Below are 15,991 nucleotides of genomic sequence, written 5' to 3'. Positions count from 1 at the left end.
ATCTTAGCCATTATCTCTTCAAATACTGCTGCTTCCCTGTTCTCTCTTCTCCTAGAATTAAGAGTAGAAGAAACTTCTATTCTATCCTTCATGTCTCTTATCAGGATTTTTCTATCTGTCTCTCTGAGTTGCATTTAGTATAAATTTCCCCCTATATTCCAATTCATTAATTCTTTCTTCAGCTCTGTTTACTTTAGCGTTAAACCTATCCTTTGAATTTGAATTTCTATTATTCTATTTTTTTAATTTTTAGAAGTTATATTTGGTTCTTAAAATCTGTTGGTTCTACTGTATTTTATTCTGCCACAGCAGGTAATTTCAAGTTTGCATATGTTTTCTTTAAACATGACAGTCATTTTATAATCTGTATCTGATAGTTAAAGTCCTTATGGGTCAGTTTCTGCTTCCTTTTGTTTCTGGTAATTCTCACTCATGTTGCTGTCTTCTTGCTGAATTATTTGGGAAACTTCTACAGTGCTAAGATGAAGGTATGTTCCTCCAAAAGATTTGGCTTTGCTTCTGCTTGGTGTCTATGGGTAGGGCAGCAGGTCCACTTTAGACTCAATTATGGCTTGAACTTTATCAGGCTGCCCAGTAATGTGAATCTGAGCTATAAAGCAATGCATGACAGCTTGTGGTTACTGTTTCTCAGAGACAATCCTCCACTCCCCCAATCCCTAGTCAAGGCAATTTTGTTTGCTAACTCCTGAGGATGGCAGGGGTGGTAGAGGGTTTGCTTTTAGTTCATCATAGTCAGGATGTAGTCCATACTAGGGGAGGATCTGCTACTAACTCTTTGGTGGTCCAAGGCTTTGTTTCTTCTCAGAGGCCTGAAAACCACATCTTAGGTTACCCTTGTGAGGCAAATGTCCTCGAGACCAAAGAGTCTTCTATGCTGTGCTCTGCTGACCTCTATGGCTTCCTGTATCCACTTAGATTTATAATCTGTTAATGTCTTACTATCTAGTTAGCTCTTTAAATCTTTCAAGAAGAATTCTTTCCTTTTTAAAAAATTTAATATCATTAGTTATTTTCAGTGAGAACACTGGTCCAAATAATCTATCCTAATGTATTTTCAGAAACAGAACCTCTTCATTGATTTTTTCATCTTTCTTTTTACCTCTATCTCATTCTCCTGATCTCCCCCTTTTCCAGACAAATCATTTCCTTCTTGCTTCTGTATTAAGACTTCGGATCAATGACACCAATGGATCAGTTCTGGCTACCAACAGTAAATACTTAAGAAACAGTTGCTCCCCGAAGTTCTGAGCTCAGTATTACAATTTAACAGGTTATCAGCCCTACTGTTAACCAACTGTGATAATAAACATGCAAGTTAACTTCTCTGGGTTCTACTTTCCAGAAACCTGGGAGTTAGGTCAGCCTTTCTTTCTCAATTACACAGAATTACATGGAATCAACCAAATTTAATATATCTTACCCTCTACATTTCTGTCAAATCTCTCCCTTTTATTCCCATCCCAAGGCCCGCTTCTTTAGTTCAAAAACCCTCATCACTGCCTGAACTATTAAGCCTCTTTACTGAGGACACTACCTCCTGCCTCTAGACACCCCTGCTCCTAGGATTCTTTTTCCATATTGCTACCAGACTTATTTCTAAAGTACATATCAGTGCTGTTATTCTCACAGCTTCCAGGATAAAGTTCAAATTCCTTGACTTAGCACATGATGCCCTTCACAGTCTTTCCCTTGTTTACTTCGCTGAGCTCATTTTCTGCCAGCCCCATTTGTTCACATCTTTGTGGTGTCACGTACGTCGCGCCGTCTGCTGCAAGCACCTCCTCTGCCTCTCCTTTGCCTACTGAACCTCTTCTGGTCCTTTGTGACTCAAGCCCAGCACTGTTTCACTCGGAAATTCTTCTAGGACTTCTCGTCTCTCAGGTGTACGTGTTCCTTCCTCGTGTTTCCACATAACTCTTAAATTTACACCTACATCGAACTATAATGACTTTGTGACTTATTTCCCTCTCCCACATTAAGCTGTAAGCACTTTTCACACAGAGACAGTCTTATTCCAGTTTGCAACCCCATTCCTGCAGAGCTGCTGAATGGACAGATGAGTAACGCCATAAAATGAGGGGCTGATTACGGGATTCCAGAGGTCCTCTGTTAGCTATAAAATTTGTTAACTCCTGTCACCCTGTGCCTACTCTTTGGACTCTTATCTCAGCTTCCACATTTGGTTACCCAGATTCTTGGACCTGCATACCTGACCCATTTCCCCTGACTGTCTAGCCTGAGTTTTGATATCCTGTTGAGATGACTTCCCTGAATTTGAATCTTGCTGGGCAGCTTCTCTCTGCCTGACCTTGAACTTGGTCCCTTTACCTGCTCCTCTTTGCCTCTGCTGATGCCCCTGAGCCCGATCCCCGATCCCTCTAATTCACAACAGCTGCCACGTCCACATCCTTCTGTTTTTATCCCACTGTTGCTTAAATTCTCACAAGATAGGCTAAATAGTTTATTGGGAAAAGTAGAAAGGAGACATTTTAGAGCTGGAAGAAAAAATACGTTCATTTGACAGATGAGGAGGAAGGTTAGACATAATGTTTGCTCACTGAAAGGGCACTAGTGGAGGGCTCCTTACTTTCATTGCTCCTTCCACTCAACCATGCTTTACTTTTGTAAAGGATTTACTCGAGGAGAAATTTAAAGCAAGTGAAAGAACCATGTGAGAGAGAGAAAGAGAGGGAGGGGGAGAGAGAGGGATGGAGATGCTTACAAACACTAAAAATATTCCCATGATCTACCTGCGTTTGGGATTTTTGCACACTGAATTATCTTATAATGTTACTATACCAAAATATACTTTGTTGGTTTCTAAGTAGATTCTTCATTTGAGGTCACAATATGAAATTAAAGATAGGTTCAATTACATCAACAGTATAGGGAAAGCTTGATTCTGGTTTTAAAAAAACTACCAAAATTCAATATCAATATATTACATGCAAGTTATGGTCAAAATAACTTTCATCTCTCCTAATAAAATAGCAATGCATCATCAAGTTTAACACAATGAAGGTATTTTCAGATTGTCAATCAGGCCCATGCATTTCCTATTAATCCCACACTGACTTTAGAATCTACTTTTTGGTAAGTAGAAGGAGACCTCCTACTGATTAACGGCAAATAAATTACAGTTCATTTCAAACTTTTCATCCAATTTATCGTTTCAGTTAATATATTTTTTAAAAGAAGAGGGAAGAGATATGGGAACATATGTATATGTATAACTGATTCACTTTGTTATAAAGCAGAAACTAACACACCACTGTAAAGCAATTATACTCCAATAAAGATGTTAAAAAAAAAAATCCAGAGAATAGAACATTACCAGAAAAACTAAACTCACCGTCGTCTTCCCAGCAGCTCTTCACATTCCCTTCTCTTGCGCTGCTTCCGGGTACCACTGTCTGGTCTGTTGGCAGGTCATCTTCTGGCACGCCACCTTCACAATCTGCTGCATCCGTGATACTTTCTTCTTCCACAATGTGGAGTTTGTCTTCATCGTCTGAATCTGAATTTGTTTCTACCACAGTATTATAGTTTGTAACTGTAATACAAACAAGAAACAAATAATCAAAACCAACTAGTATAAAAGCTGGTTTTCACACCTTAGTACAAAGAAATTTTATGAAGTACCTAAAACATTGGCGTTCAATAATAGTTTTAGACTGTAAAATGTAAGCAACTAATTTATTTGATAACATGCACGCACACAGCACTTACTAGATACTAGCTGGACAAAAAGGCAAGAAACAGTAGCCACGCTTATTAAATGCTTAGCTATGCGCATGGGCGTTTTATGGAGAGTAACTCGCTGATTCTTACAACAACCTTTTAGCAGCCCTATGACCACAGGATCTACCTACCGCCTACTGCTTATATCCCTGTTCTACAGAAGCGGAAACCGAGGCACAGGGAAGGTAAGTATCTTGTCCAAGACCACACATCTAGGAAGTGGCAGGGTGGGGATTTGAACCCTAGGAGTCTGGTTCCATATTCTGTGTCCTTAACCACTACATCAAACATCTTCTCCAATTGTAATGAGCTTATATGACATGATGCTGCTTATGTAGAACAAGGGCTTCAAATCTTTAAAGCATTACAATTTAAGAAAAGAGTTCATCTCTCCTAATAAAATAGCAATGCATCATCAAGTTTAACACAATGAAGGTATTTTCAAATTGTCAATTAGGCCCATGCATTTCCTATTAATTCCACACTGACTTTAGAAAGAATCAACCAATTTAACCAAATTCCCACATACTTAAGACATGATTTAAGTAACGTTTATACATAAGTCCGTCATTCTGAAGGAAAAAAACCCCTGACATTCAGTTTTCAAACGGGCACCCTTTCCACATTTTTAATGAGCTTCAATAAACTTTCACACACCAGCATTATAAAGACATATAATAATTCTGAATAACTACAGCTCACAGAACCAAAACAAATTATATAGTCTAGTCAATATTTTTTCTTCAGAGTCCTTGTAATAGTCACTCTAATGCGATAAATCATTTAGAACCTCATGGGGTACGGTCACTGGAATACCTCTTTTCAACAATTAGCCGGGTGATTCTTACTTGCTAAGATAAGTGTGAGAGGAAGGGAGAAAAGGAAAGCTTTGTTTACGTAGCTAAGCAACAATCACTTCCAGTTATTCTTTCCATTTCTTCCTTAAATTTTCCAAGCATTCTTGAAAGAAGATAATCACCTAAGCGCTTAAATGATATGTGTATATATATATATATATATATATATATATATATATATACCCCTTCCCATACAAACACACACACACCCCCAAGAACACAAAAGAAGAAACACAATCAAAAGCATGGATGTGTATGTGAAGGCGAGAACTAATAACCATGTCTCCAAAACTGCTCTGACAGACCCTGGGAAAACCCCTCTGTCCAAAAGAGCACCGGAGCTACTCTTCTGCCCCCACTGGGAATTCTTCCGTATCTGAAGAGAAGTGTCAAGTATTGTTGTGTCTGTAATACTTCAATGTGAACACAGTTTCCCAGATCTTGCCCCAAGAGCAAATAGTTTTCTCTCTAGTTTTAATGTAAAAGTAATACATGTCACTGTAAAAAAATTCAGACAATACAAAACATGTAAAATTAGTAAAATCCCCCTCTCCCAATTTTTCCTTCCTCAACTCACTCTTTCAAGGTAACAATAACAGCAAGGTCTATTAATTAATTCATGCACAGGCAGGCATGACACTAAGCATTTATATACCTTATCCTATTTAACTGTAACACGGACCTCACCTTACACACACATATCACGTATTTAATATCAATCCTATACATAAGTGTATGTGTGCATACTTAAAATACACACATATGGGATCACATTATACTGTTCTGCCACTTAGTTTTTTGCCACTTAATTACATATCCTGGAAACTTTTCTATGTGAGCATCTGTGGAGCTTTCCCATTTTCCTCTGGATGACTACAGAGCATTTCACTGTAACAGATATAACCTAACCAATCACCTGTGGACAAAATTTAGTTTGTTTCCAGTGTTTAAGCATTGTCAACAACGTCATAATAAATTTTCTTGTAAATATGTCTTTGGACATTCCTTAAATACATTTGTCAGATACATTTAGTAGGGGTGGAATTGCTGAGTCAAAGGAAAACTTATGAAGTAGATATGGAAACACAGGGAATTCCTTGCACTCCAGCCACACCAGGAGCAATGTAAATTGTGAAACTGTGTGTGTGGGTAAAGAGCGTGATTCTCAAAGGACAGCCTGCAGTTGGAAAAGGGTTTCCCAATGAACCTTTAACTGAGAGTAGGATACAAGTGTGTGTGTGTATTTGAATGAGGGATCTTACTGGCAAATGATGCACAATGCTACTGGCTTTATTTTTACTGTCAAGGGCTCCTTATTAGTAGCCTACTGAATGACTTATTAAAGTCATTGAAAGTTGGGACAGTATATAAAGGCACTTCTATGCCACAAGCTAAAATTAGAACACAGCTAGTGTTTCCTCAGGGTTAATCGATTCTGTATTCCACTAGACCTGGATGCCACGGAAGGTTTGGCTCACTGCAAAGCTCTCATCGCGCTCGGACATTCACAGACAGCTGAAATTCCTACTATTTTCTGAAGGGAGGTTTCAGTGCTTCTTCAGTGTCTTGAGTTGGCCATGGGTTTATATTGGTGCTGTTCTTGCCTTTTAATGAAGTATACTCCAGTTTAGCTTTATCATTATCAATTTTGTTAGCTGTAGGTTTTTTTTTGTTAACCCTCGATATTTACATGCACACTTAAGAGTATTCTAGGCTTGAAAATTTTCCAAAAATTGGGCTTTAAGACATGTACGCATTATGGTTCAAATATTTACTTGCATGCTTCATAGTTTTCATTGAGTTCTTTTTACTCTGAGCTATTTTATTCTGTCTGAGTCAACTGTAGCCTGAAGTCCTCTGAGAATACCTGTCACTGTTCTAGGACTCTAGCAAAACTCCTTCCTGCCCCCCAGTACAAGCTGCCATTGTGGTATGGAAGATTATAAGCCAAATAACCAAAACACAGAGACGGCATATATTTTACTATTATCCTGTGAATTTTCCTAAAGCATGTTTTGAATAAGTGGTATAAAACTTGAAAAATCCAGAAGAGCAATACATTTTGCTGGCTAAGATGGAAAAAAGACCAATAACTATTTTCCAAGACTTCACACTGTCTTCTACTTCAAAGTCACTTAGTGGAGAGAAAAAGTAGTGCAAATCACTTACATTAATTATCATAACTCAGATAACAGGCAAGCCTCCCTGTGTTTCTGGATCTATCCTTTTGTGGATCTACAGATCTAATCTCAAAAGTACAGCCCCAGCACTAAAAAGCATAGAGAATAATACAGGACCTTTATAAATTCTGATAGCCAGTGAGAGTGTCAGTGATCTCAACTGTGCCCATCTATCTCCATATCTCTACACTGTTGCACCCTTTGGCTAAAAAAATAATATAGTTTATCTAAAGAGAGGAATATTATTAACCATCACAGGTGATCATCACCTCTTGCTTCTGAGTTTTCATTGAAATAATAACAGTTTAAGAAAGAAAAGACAAAGGAACAGAAAAGGGAAACAGCTTTTTAAAAATCTTTAAATATAATTTATAATACACAAATAGTAACATTTTCAATGCATTCTAGAATGGGATAAGGGCACGCTGACTCTTGGTGGTGGCTCGTGTGTGTGTCATTCGCTAACATTAACGCAGATGTAACGGGGCCTCCTGCACAAGGTGGCTGTGAGGAGCTAGTGACTCAGAAATGCACTGCGCTTATCACATCAGCATCTCGTAGGCAGTGAAGACTACAGACGTGTCTGCTGTTACCATCAGCAGCAGCAGCACCTCACTGAAGCTTTACAACAATTCCTAACAAGTAGGTACTATTATAGCTTCCTTTTATAGACAAAAAAAGTAGCTGAGTAACGTGTCTGAGGTTATGTAGCTACTAAGTTGAAAAGCTGGACTCCAAACCTGGTCTGCCTGATTCCACAACCCATATACTTTTACTGCTATATATAAAGCCTGCTGACAGAAGATGGTTGCACTAATGATAAATATTTTTAAACTTGTATTTTTGTGTCTAGCCTATGCTGGGGCCCTGTAATCCCATACTTAACAATTTGGCACTAAAAACATTTGCAAATGACTAAAGAATTTTAACCATTAGAATCTCAAAATGATATAACAAACAGTATACCATGGGGTAATATCATCATTATAATCAATAAACTTTAAAAGACTAGCACATAGCATATTATTTTTAGTATTGATTGCATGTAGCACCGTATCAACCGCGCTAAACTCCTATGTATCTGTTTCTTAAGTAATGTACAATAATAAAAGAACTAGCTAAATTAGATGAAGACAGTTCAAGAAGAGAGCAATACAATCTCAACTTCCATCACGAAGATATCTGAAGGCTTTACAAATAGAAACCCCACCAGACACTGTCTACAGTTGCTCTGAATAGCAGGTTAGGTTCCTGCACATAAGCGGGAGACTACGGGCGGGTAGGGGAGTGGGCGGTGGTCAGGTCTGACTCACAGGTTTTCGGTTCCTGTCAGGTGACAGCGGTGGCATGTGTCGGTTAAAGCCACAGGTAAGGCCACGTTTCGACGTATTTTCGGATGTACAAAGGTGTTTTTCCTTCCAGAGGAGGAGTATATTGTGCTTAATTACGCCCCACTCATTCCTACCTAACCCCAAACACACACACATCCGCATGGCAGAAAAGAAAGATAAAACCTCTCTTAGGAAAAGACCTAAGACTGGTCCTTCAAAACTAACAGACTCCTCCTAACAAACTCTTCCATATACATCAGTCTAACCTACTGGCGTAATTTAAGAAAGACCTAGAAAAAGAGGTACACTGCAAGTCTGCTCAAGATTATAGTTGGATTGAGCAGCAGAATATTTTACACGTGTCTGCACTAGGCTGAGAACAACATGGTTTAGGCATGAGTGCATGAAATGCGGAGAGAAAGGTGGGGACCAGCACAAGTGCTTCCGTTACTCCTTAACATCACTGGGATGAAAATAACGTCAGGTCATCTATTTTTCTTGTCCTGAGCAGAGTCCCTGGCACACTCACTGCCTTCCACACGGTAGGTACAGAATTATTTGCTGGACTGAATCTGAGGCCACACTTCTTTTTTTCTCAGTGAAGTCAGTGAGTATATTTAAGTGTTACTGATAATTCAGGAAAATGACTTGTAAATTAACACAGGAAATAGAAAGGAGAGGTTATTTGACAATTCATAAGGTTATAGAAGACTTCTGCGAATATTACTCCAAGAAAGAGGAGGCCATTCTGCCCATAAATGCTACACTCAGTACACGCAGTCAGCAGTTGTTCATCTGGCTTCTGACCTAATGTATAGAGAATATTAACTTACTATCTACATTATTTACTGCATAAAGTTATGATATAATATGCATATTTAATATAACGTACAAGTAATCTAGTAAATAATGTACAATGTGTATATTACCTAATTTTATATTTAAGTCCCTTTAAAAAAGGCATCACAGTGATTGCAGAGTGCTCCAAGCCCTAGGAACACGTGAGGTTTTAATAAACACTCATGGTTCAGCCAATTTTGTGGGAAGTTATTTCAATTCCTCTCTAGGTAAAATCTTTCTTAACTTAGGGTACCTAATGAACAATAATCATAGACTCTTTTTACATTTTCAAAATAATTTGAAAAACATAACTTCAGTGAAAGTCAACGATTCTGAGGTTTACCCCTGCAAAAGGGCTGGTGGTTTTCAATGCCTCCAGATACCAGCTATTAATAGACTGAAGGTTGACTTGTTTTCTCCCCTCTCTCATCACACAAAAAGTACTAGGTTTCCGTGGGATCCGTCTTTGGTCCTCTCTCGGTCCTTACTCTGGCCCTTCCCCCATTCTCCACGGGTCCGCTGTCTATGGCCCCCAATAAGAGCCATCCCAAGTGACCTTCCTCTTGTCCTGCCGTATCAAAACTCCCACTCATCCAGGGAGCTTATTTCAGCCAGTGTTAGTACAATTCACAAAAAGGTTGGTGGAACGGTTAAACAGCAAAGTTCTCAACAGATTAAACTAAATTCAGTCTCACGAACAGGTGAGGAAAATATATGGACTAAAATAACTCACACTAAATTATTAATAACTAATATTTCCTTCATAGGTTAATTCTACATTTATAAAAGGATGCTTTTTAATTTATATTACTTGTTACTTCTGGAATACAGGCAGTATGACAAAATGCAAGTAAAATGTGAAAAAGAAATTAAAAATATAAACATGGAAATTATTGAGTCAAAAAGTAGAGAAGCCATATAATTGATAAATCATTCCAAAAGCCAGATCTTTAAAGTATCAGTAAAATAGACAAGTCACTAGCCCACTTAACACTAGAAAAAAATTGAGAGGCACAAATATTCGATATTAAAATGCAAATAGAGAAGTAACTCCAACTAAAAGTAATTTAAGCAACTTACTTTATAAATATTTTGCACAAATCTAAGCAGGTAAATTTGTAAACATGGATGAAATAACTTTTCTGGACACTGTAAATGATTATAGCTACATTTGATAGAATTTATAAAATTATGGAAGAGAGAGCAATGGTAGACAGACCATAGAATAAATTTAGGAAGCTATCAAATAGTTAACCAAAAAGTGCCAGATGTTTTCCCAGGTGAACTTCAGATGTTCAAAGGACTGATAATTCTGTTGCCTTTTAAAAAGAGAGAGGAAAATGAAGAGAGTCCAAATTCTTTCTATGAAGCCAGCATAGTAACAGTCAACTAGAATCTGAGGAACAGGGACTTCCCTGGTGGCACAGCAGTTAAGACTCTGCCTGCCAATGCAGGGGACACGGGTTCGAGCCCTGGTCCGGGAAGATCCCACATGCCGCGGAGCAACCAAGCCCTGTGCCACAACTACTGAGCCTGAGCTCTAGAGCCCGTGAGCCACAACTACTGAAGCCCGTGCACCTAGAGCCTGTTGCACCCTATGCAACAAGAGAAGCCACCGCAATGAGAAGCCCGCACACCTCAACAGAGTAGCCTCCGCTCGCCACAACTAGAGAAAGCCCGTGCGCAGCAACGAAGACCCAACGCAGCAATCAATCAATCAATCAATAAATGTCTGAGAAAGAGTACACACATGCCCACTCATAAAATCAGTCTCACACACACTCATAAAATCAGTCTCACTGGTAATCACTGATGTAAAAATTCCAAATAAAATATACTCAACATTAAGAAATATATGAGAGTTCACTACATTAACACAGTAAAGGAGACACAATATGACTTATATAGAAACTGAAACGCTTTTGAAAAAATTCACTATTCCTTGCTGATAAATGCTTTTTCATAAAAATAAAACTGAAGTCAGTATCATGATAAACTATTATGTATTGGAGGCAATTTTAAGATAAAGATGTTTAACGTCATTAGAAGTTAGCAGTATTCTAAAAGAACAAGCTAATTTTTTAAAAGAACAAAAGAAAAAGCACAAATACTGGAAAAGATAAAGCAAAATTGTCATTTACAGGTGATATGTTTCTGGAGAATACAAGAAAAAAATCACTAAAAAACTATTAGTAATTAGAAAATTTGGTAAATGACTAATTATGAATTTAACAGAAAAAAATCAATAGCTTTCCAATAAACCAACAATAACCTGCTAAAGACATAAGAAAATAAAAATTCTATTAATAATAGCTACTCAAAGGATAACACATGAAGGAAAAAAAGAAGCCTGGAGGAGAGTGGGGAGCTTGCACACCACACTGCATGTGCAAAGATGTGGATGAATGAAGATATCCCTCTTTGGGGTGGAATGATTTCATATTGTAAAGATTCAATTCTACCTAAAATAATCTACAAACTCAATGTAATTCTGGTCCAAATACTAACATGATATTTTAGATTCTAAATCTAGATGATTTAGACCAAATGATTCTAAAGTTTACAAGGAGAGCTAGGAGCTCAGCCTCTGGAGCCAGACTGCTTGGTTCAAATCACAGCTTCCTCACTTACCGGCCATGTTACTCAACCTTCTCATGCCTCAGTTTCCTCATCTCTAAGATGGGAATGATAACAGTATGTCCCTAATAGGGTTGGCATAATGATAAAAATAATTATATATGCAAAAAACTTAATGTAGTACTGCATGCATATAAGTGCTCCGTACATGACGTTAGTAATATTATTTTCTGGGAAAATAAACACAAAAATATTCAGGGAAATTCAGAAAACTAATAGTCACGGTGGTGGTAGGAGAACATGCCATACCAGATAGGGAAAGTATCTCAAAGCTATAGGAATGGAAAGAGATTTTTACAGGCACAGGGACAGGCAAACGATCAATGGACTTGCACAGAATCCAGAAACAGACCCCCAAACATATGGTAGTCTTGCTGATCAGATTCCCACCTCACAACTTTAACCAAAATGGAATCTGCATGAATCAAAGATTTTAATTAACACTAATGAAACCACAGATATAACAGAAGAAAGCACAAGCAAATCCTTCTACACACTTGGAATAAGGAAGGCTGTTACAAACATGACGTGAAACCCATGATTATATATAGAAAAAATTCAAGTCAAAAGACAAATGACAAACTGAAAAATATCTGCAATACATGTTATCAAAGGCTGACTTCATTATGCAAAGAATTCTTAAATATCCATGAGAAAAAGATGAACCACCCAATAAGAATATGCAAAGGTAATTCACACACACAACAATATGAATGGCCAATAAGCATGTAAAGACACTCAACCTTGCCAATTAAAGACATACCTACTTTAATCCTACATTGTTATAATATCATTACTTCTTATACACACCTTTAACTCTCCTGCCTTTCTCCGACTTCAAAGCCCCTATTCTGATTAAATCTCACTTCTCCAGACTACACCTCAGTCCCTGTTCCCTGGAAAGCCTCCTGAAAACACTGCCTACACTTGCCTCCAACGTTTCTTCCGATTTGCTCTTATCTGGTTGTGACTGTGAAGGATGTTTACACTGTTAAATCCAACGACAATCATCAGGCCTCATGCTACATGACCTACTAGCAGCATCTGACATAATGCATCACTCTCTCCTTGTCAAAGCCGTCTCTTCTTTTGACTCTCTTGGTTTTCCTCCTAACCCCTTGCTGCTTTTCTGTTTCTTTCCTCCACCTCCGGGGCTCAATCTGTCTCACGGCTCTAAACCTGCTTCATATCCGAGTCCCGTTTCCCCTCGGAACTCCAGACCTGGACATCCACTGCCTACCTGACACCTCCGCGTGGATGATCAATGTGCAAACTCGCCGTATCCCAAAGCCGGCTCTTGGGCCTCTCCCAGTCCCCCTCGCTTCAGTAAATGGCAATTCTGTCCTTCCAGTTGCTCAGGCCAGAAGTCTTGGTGTCAGTTTTGACTCCCTATTCTCTCTTATATTCCACATTCTCTCTTATATTCCACGTTAAAATCCATCTGGCATCTGACCAGTTTCTGCCCCCCCCCCCGCCCCCCCGAGTATCGTAAGGGGCTCCTCTGAGGCCTTCTTACTGCTTCCTTTGCTTTCTTACAGTCAGTCCTCAGGACGGCAGCCAAGCAACCCTTCCACCGCATCAGGGGAACCCTGTCTCCCTTCTCCCAAACCAGCCAGTGGGTTCCCGCCTCATCCACTGCAATCCAAAGGCCCTTCAGGAGCTGTGCCCTCCTCTGCCGCCGCGTGGACTCTACCTGCGCCCTTCTGCCCTCTCCCTGCCCTCCGGATGCACCGGTCAAGGCTTCTGCAGACTGCCCTAATTACAGTTACAGACCTCCTCCACCACGAGGGCACACCCCACTCCCGCGATTTCTTTCTTTTTAAAGTACTTATTGCCAACTGCCATAATATTTTACTATTTTTTAATTGTCTCCTCTCACTAGAATGTAAAATCCACGTGGGCAAGATTTTTTGTTTTGTTCACTGCTGTGCCCCCATGCATGTACAATACTGCCCATCAGTACTAACTGTTCATTAACTCATGGTATACGCAGGGGTTGAGGAAACAAATACACGCTTTCATGTTGTTGTGTCAATTTGGCAGTGTCTTCCAAAATTTAAAATGTTTACCTGCTGATCCAGCAATTTCTTGGAATTTACCCTTTAAATGAACTTACACAGGTGTGCAAATACGTATACATATGTTTCTCTGCAAACTTGTTTTTAATTACAAAAAACCTAAATAGCCACCCAAGGTATATCCATTTGTACTAATATAGAGGAGTCCTCCAAAAGAGTCTGATCCCATTCTTGTAGAAAATACAGACACAGAGTACATATACATGCACCTACATAATGCATGATAATGTCCAGAAGGACATACAAATGAAGAAATGGAGTAAGAGTGACCTGTTTTTTTTTTTTCTATTTTATTCCTTCTTTAAGACTGTTTAAATATTTGTATTACTTAAACTTTTTCTTTTTTCTGGCTGCGTTGGGTCTTCGTTGCTGCGCGTGGGCTTTTCTCTAGTTGCGGCGAGCGGGGGCTGCTCTTTGTCGCTGCGCGCGGGCTTCTCACTGCGGTGGCTTCTCTTGTTGTGGAGCACGGGCTCTAGGTGCACGGGCTTCAGTAGTTGTGGCATGAGGGCTCAATATTTGTGGCACACGGGCTTAGCTGCTCCGTGGCATGTGGGATCTTCCCGGACCAGGGCTCGAACCCGTGTCCCCTGCATTGGCAGGCGGATTCTTAACCACTGCACCACCAGGGAAGCCCTACTTAAATTTTTTTAAAAGATAAGTTTTAAATGTGCAGGGAGAAAGTCTGAAATAATATCAGCATACTGTTGCTAGTGGTGAACATCAGAAAACTGAACTGGCATCAGGGGAAACATTTTCTTAATATTTTTGTTACTTGAATTTTAATAACAGTAGATAGGAGGGTATGATTAGAAACAACATGAAGTGAAATCTTAAAAATAAAGATTAAAAATAACATTTAGGAAGAAAATAAATAATAAGTTGTAAATATACATCCTGCAGATTTTGAAATAAAACACCTTAAGTTCTTATTAGAAAATAACAGCTCTATTTGTCTTACGTATGTGAAAGACGGCTGTCTGTTTTACAGTATGAATAACATTCACCTTTTCTATCCATAGCTACCTAAAAGTGTGACATCACGCAAAATGAAAAAGGAAAGTGACACTTGCAGAGAGACGTAAGTGACCACCCAGGCCTGTGCCTCCTGCCCTCCCTGCCGGTGCCGAGGGCAGCTGCTCTCGTACTCCGCAGGCGCCCAGGGAGGCCTGTGGAGAGCACTTGCTTCCCCTTGTCAAAGGCAACTAATACTCCCAAAGCACACGTTACAGCAACACACACACCCATCCACACAGTCATACGTTTAGTAGCTTCTACTGCAGGAGTTGGCATGATTCTAAGTTTTCCTCGATTTACAAAAAAGTTTTAAGACGTATCTTGTCATTCACCAATCCCAGAAGGCACTTTTTCCCTGACTGGTTTTGAGACTCACCGATTTGTGGCTGAACTGGTTATGAAAAATAAGATGAAGGCAGAGGACAAGAATTTTATTCTAAATCTTTTCATGTGAGTTTTTCACGTTCCCTTCAACTAGTAATACAGTGGGTTTAATTGGAAACTTCTGGCCATGTGCTGGACACCGCTGCTCACAATTGGAGAGGAAATCAGGAGAAATGGAACGAAACAGATTGTAACCCCAAGGATGGGTGGTCCCTTGCTTCCAGGGGGGGCAGCACACAGTAATCAAGCAGGGCTCAAAGCACCACTGGGGGACCTCGTCTTTGAAGCTTTCCTGAGGGCACTGCAGGTACTCATTCCCCGAGTCTAGCCTCATAAAGGAGCTCTCTTCACTCCGTTATGGGCTCATCACAGAGGAACAAGGATCACAGCAGTAAGATCTGAACTGGAATTTACTCTTAATGAAGCATTAAAAACAATTTATAGGTAACTGGATGTTAGTTTTACTGAGATCTTCTAAACATTACATGTTACAAGCTTGTGAGTTATCAAAGTAGAATGAAGACTTTAATTCTGACCTAAGTGCTCCAGAAGGTGGGAGGATGAAGACATATGTGGTCTACAGTCTCTGCTTCTGAGATACATGCAATACTTACAAAATATGAATGATATACGTTGAATATTATGATGAGAATGTGACAGTAAATAAATGCTAAGAGTGATGTAGCAAATAAATACTATAGGATTCCCTACCTCACTGTGTCTAATCTTTTATGCCTTGCTAATATGCTACAGAAATAAAATTTTGAATACTTTGGGTTTTTAATTTGAAATACGTTGTTGAGAAGTTAAATGTATTTGAATTTTGTACCAAAGAATTTCTAGCATTTTGTTGTACCTGATTTATCTGAGAAGCAGTTGGAATGGTAACCATCTTTGGACAGAACCTA

At 39.1% G+C, this 15,991-nt stretch overlaps 1 protein-coding gene across 4 annotated transcripts in view; it reads right to left on the bottom strand.

Moving 5' to 3' along the window:
* ZEB1 (zinc finger E-box binding homeobox 1) overlaps positions 1 to 15,991 on the bottom strand; it is a 195,530-nt gene that overhangs the window by 76,426 nt on the left and 103,113 nt on the right. For all 4 annotated transcript variants that reach the window (XM_036841614.1, XM_036841616.1, XM_036841615.1 and 1 more), the window contains exon 2: positions 3,374 to 3,574. In XM_036841614.1, the coding sequence (XP_036697509.1) occupies positions 3,374 to 3,574 (201 nt within the window). The remainder of the gene's footprint in view (positions 1 to 3,373; positions 3,575 to 15,991) is intronic.

This window comes from Balaenoptera musculus, chromosome 2 (genome assembly GCF_009873245.2).
Source record: "Balaenoptera musculus isolate JJ_BM4_2016_0621 chromosome 2, mBalMus1.pri.v3, whole genome shotgun sequence".
Classification (NCBI taxonomy): domain Eukaryota; kingdom Metazoa; phylum Chordata; class Mammalia; order Artiodactyla; family Balaenopteridae; genus Balaenoptera; species Balaenoptera musculus.
Note: the sequence above shows the minus strand (reverse complement) of the source record. Positions and strands in the feature narration are given on the sequence as shown.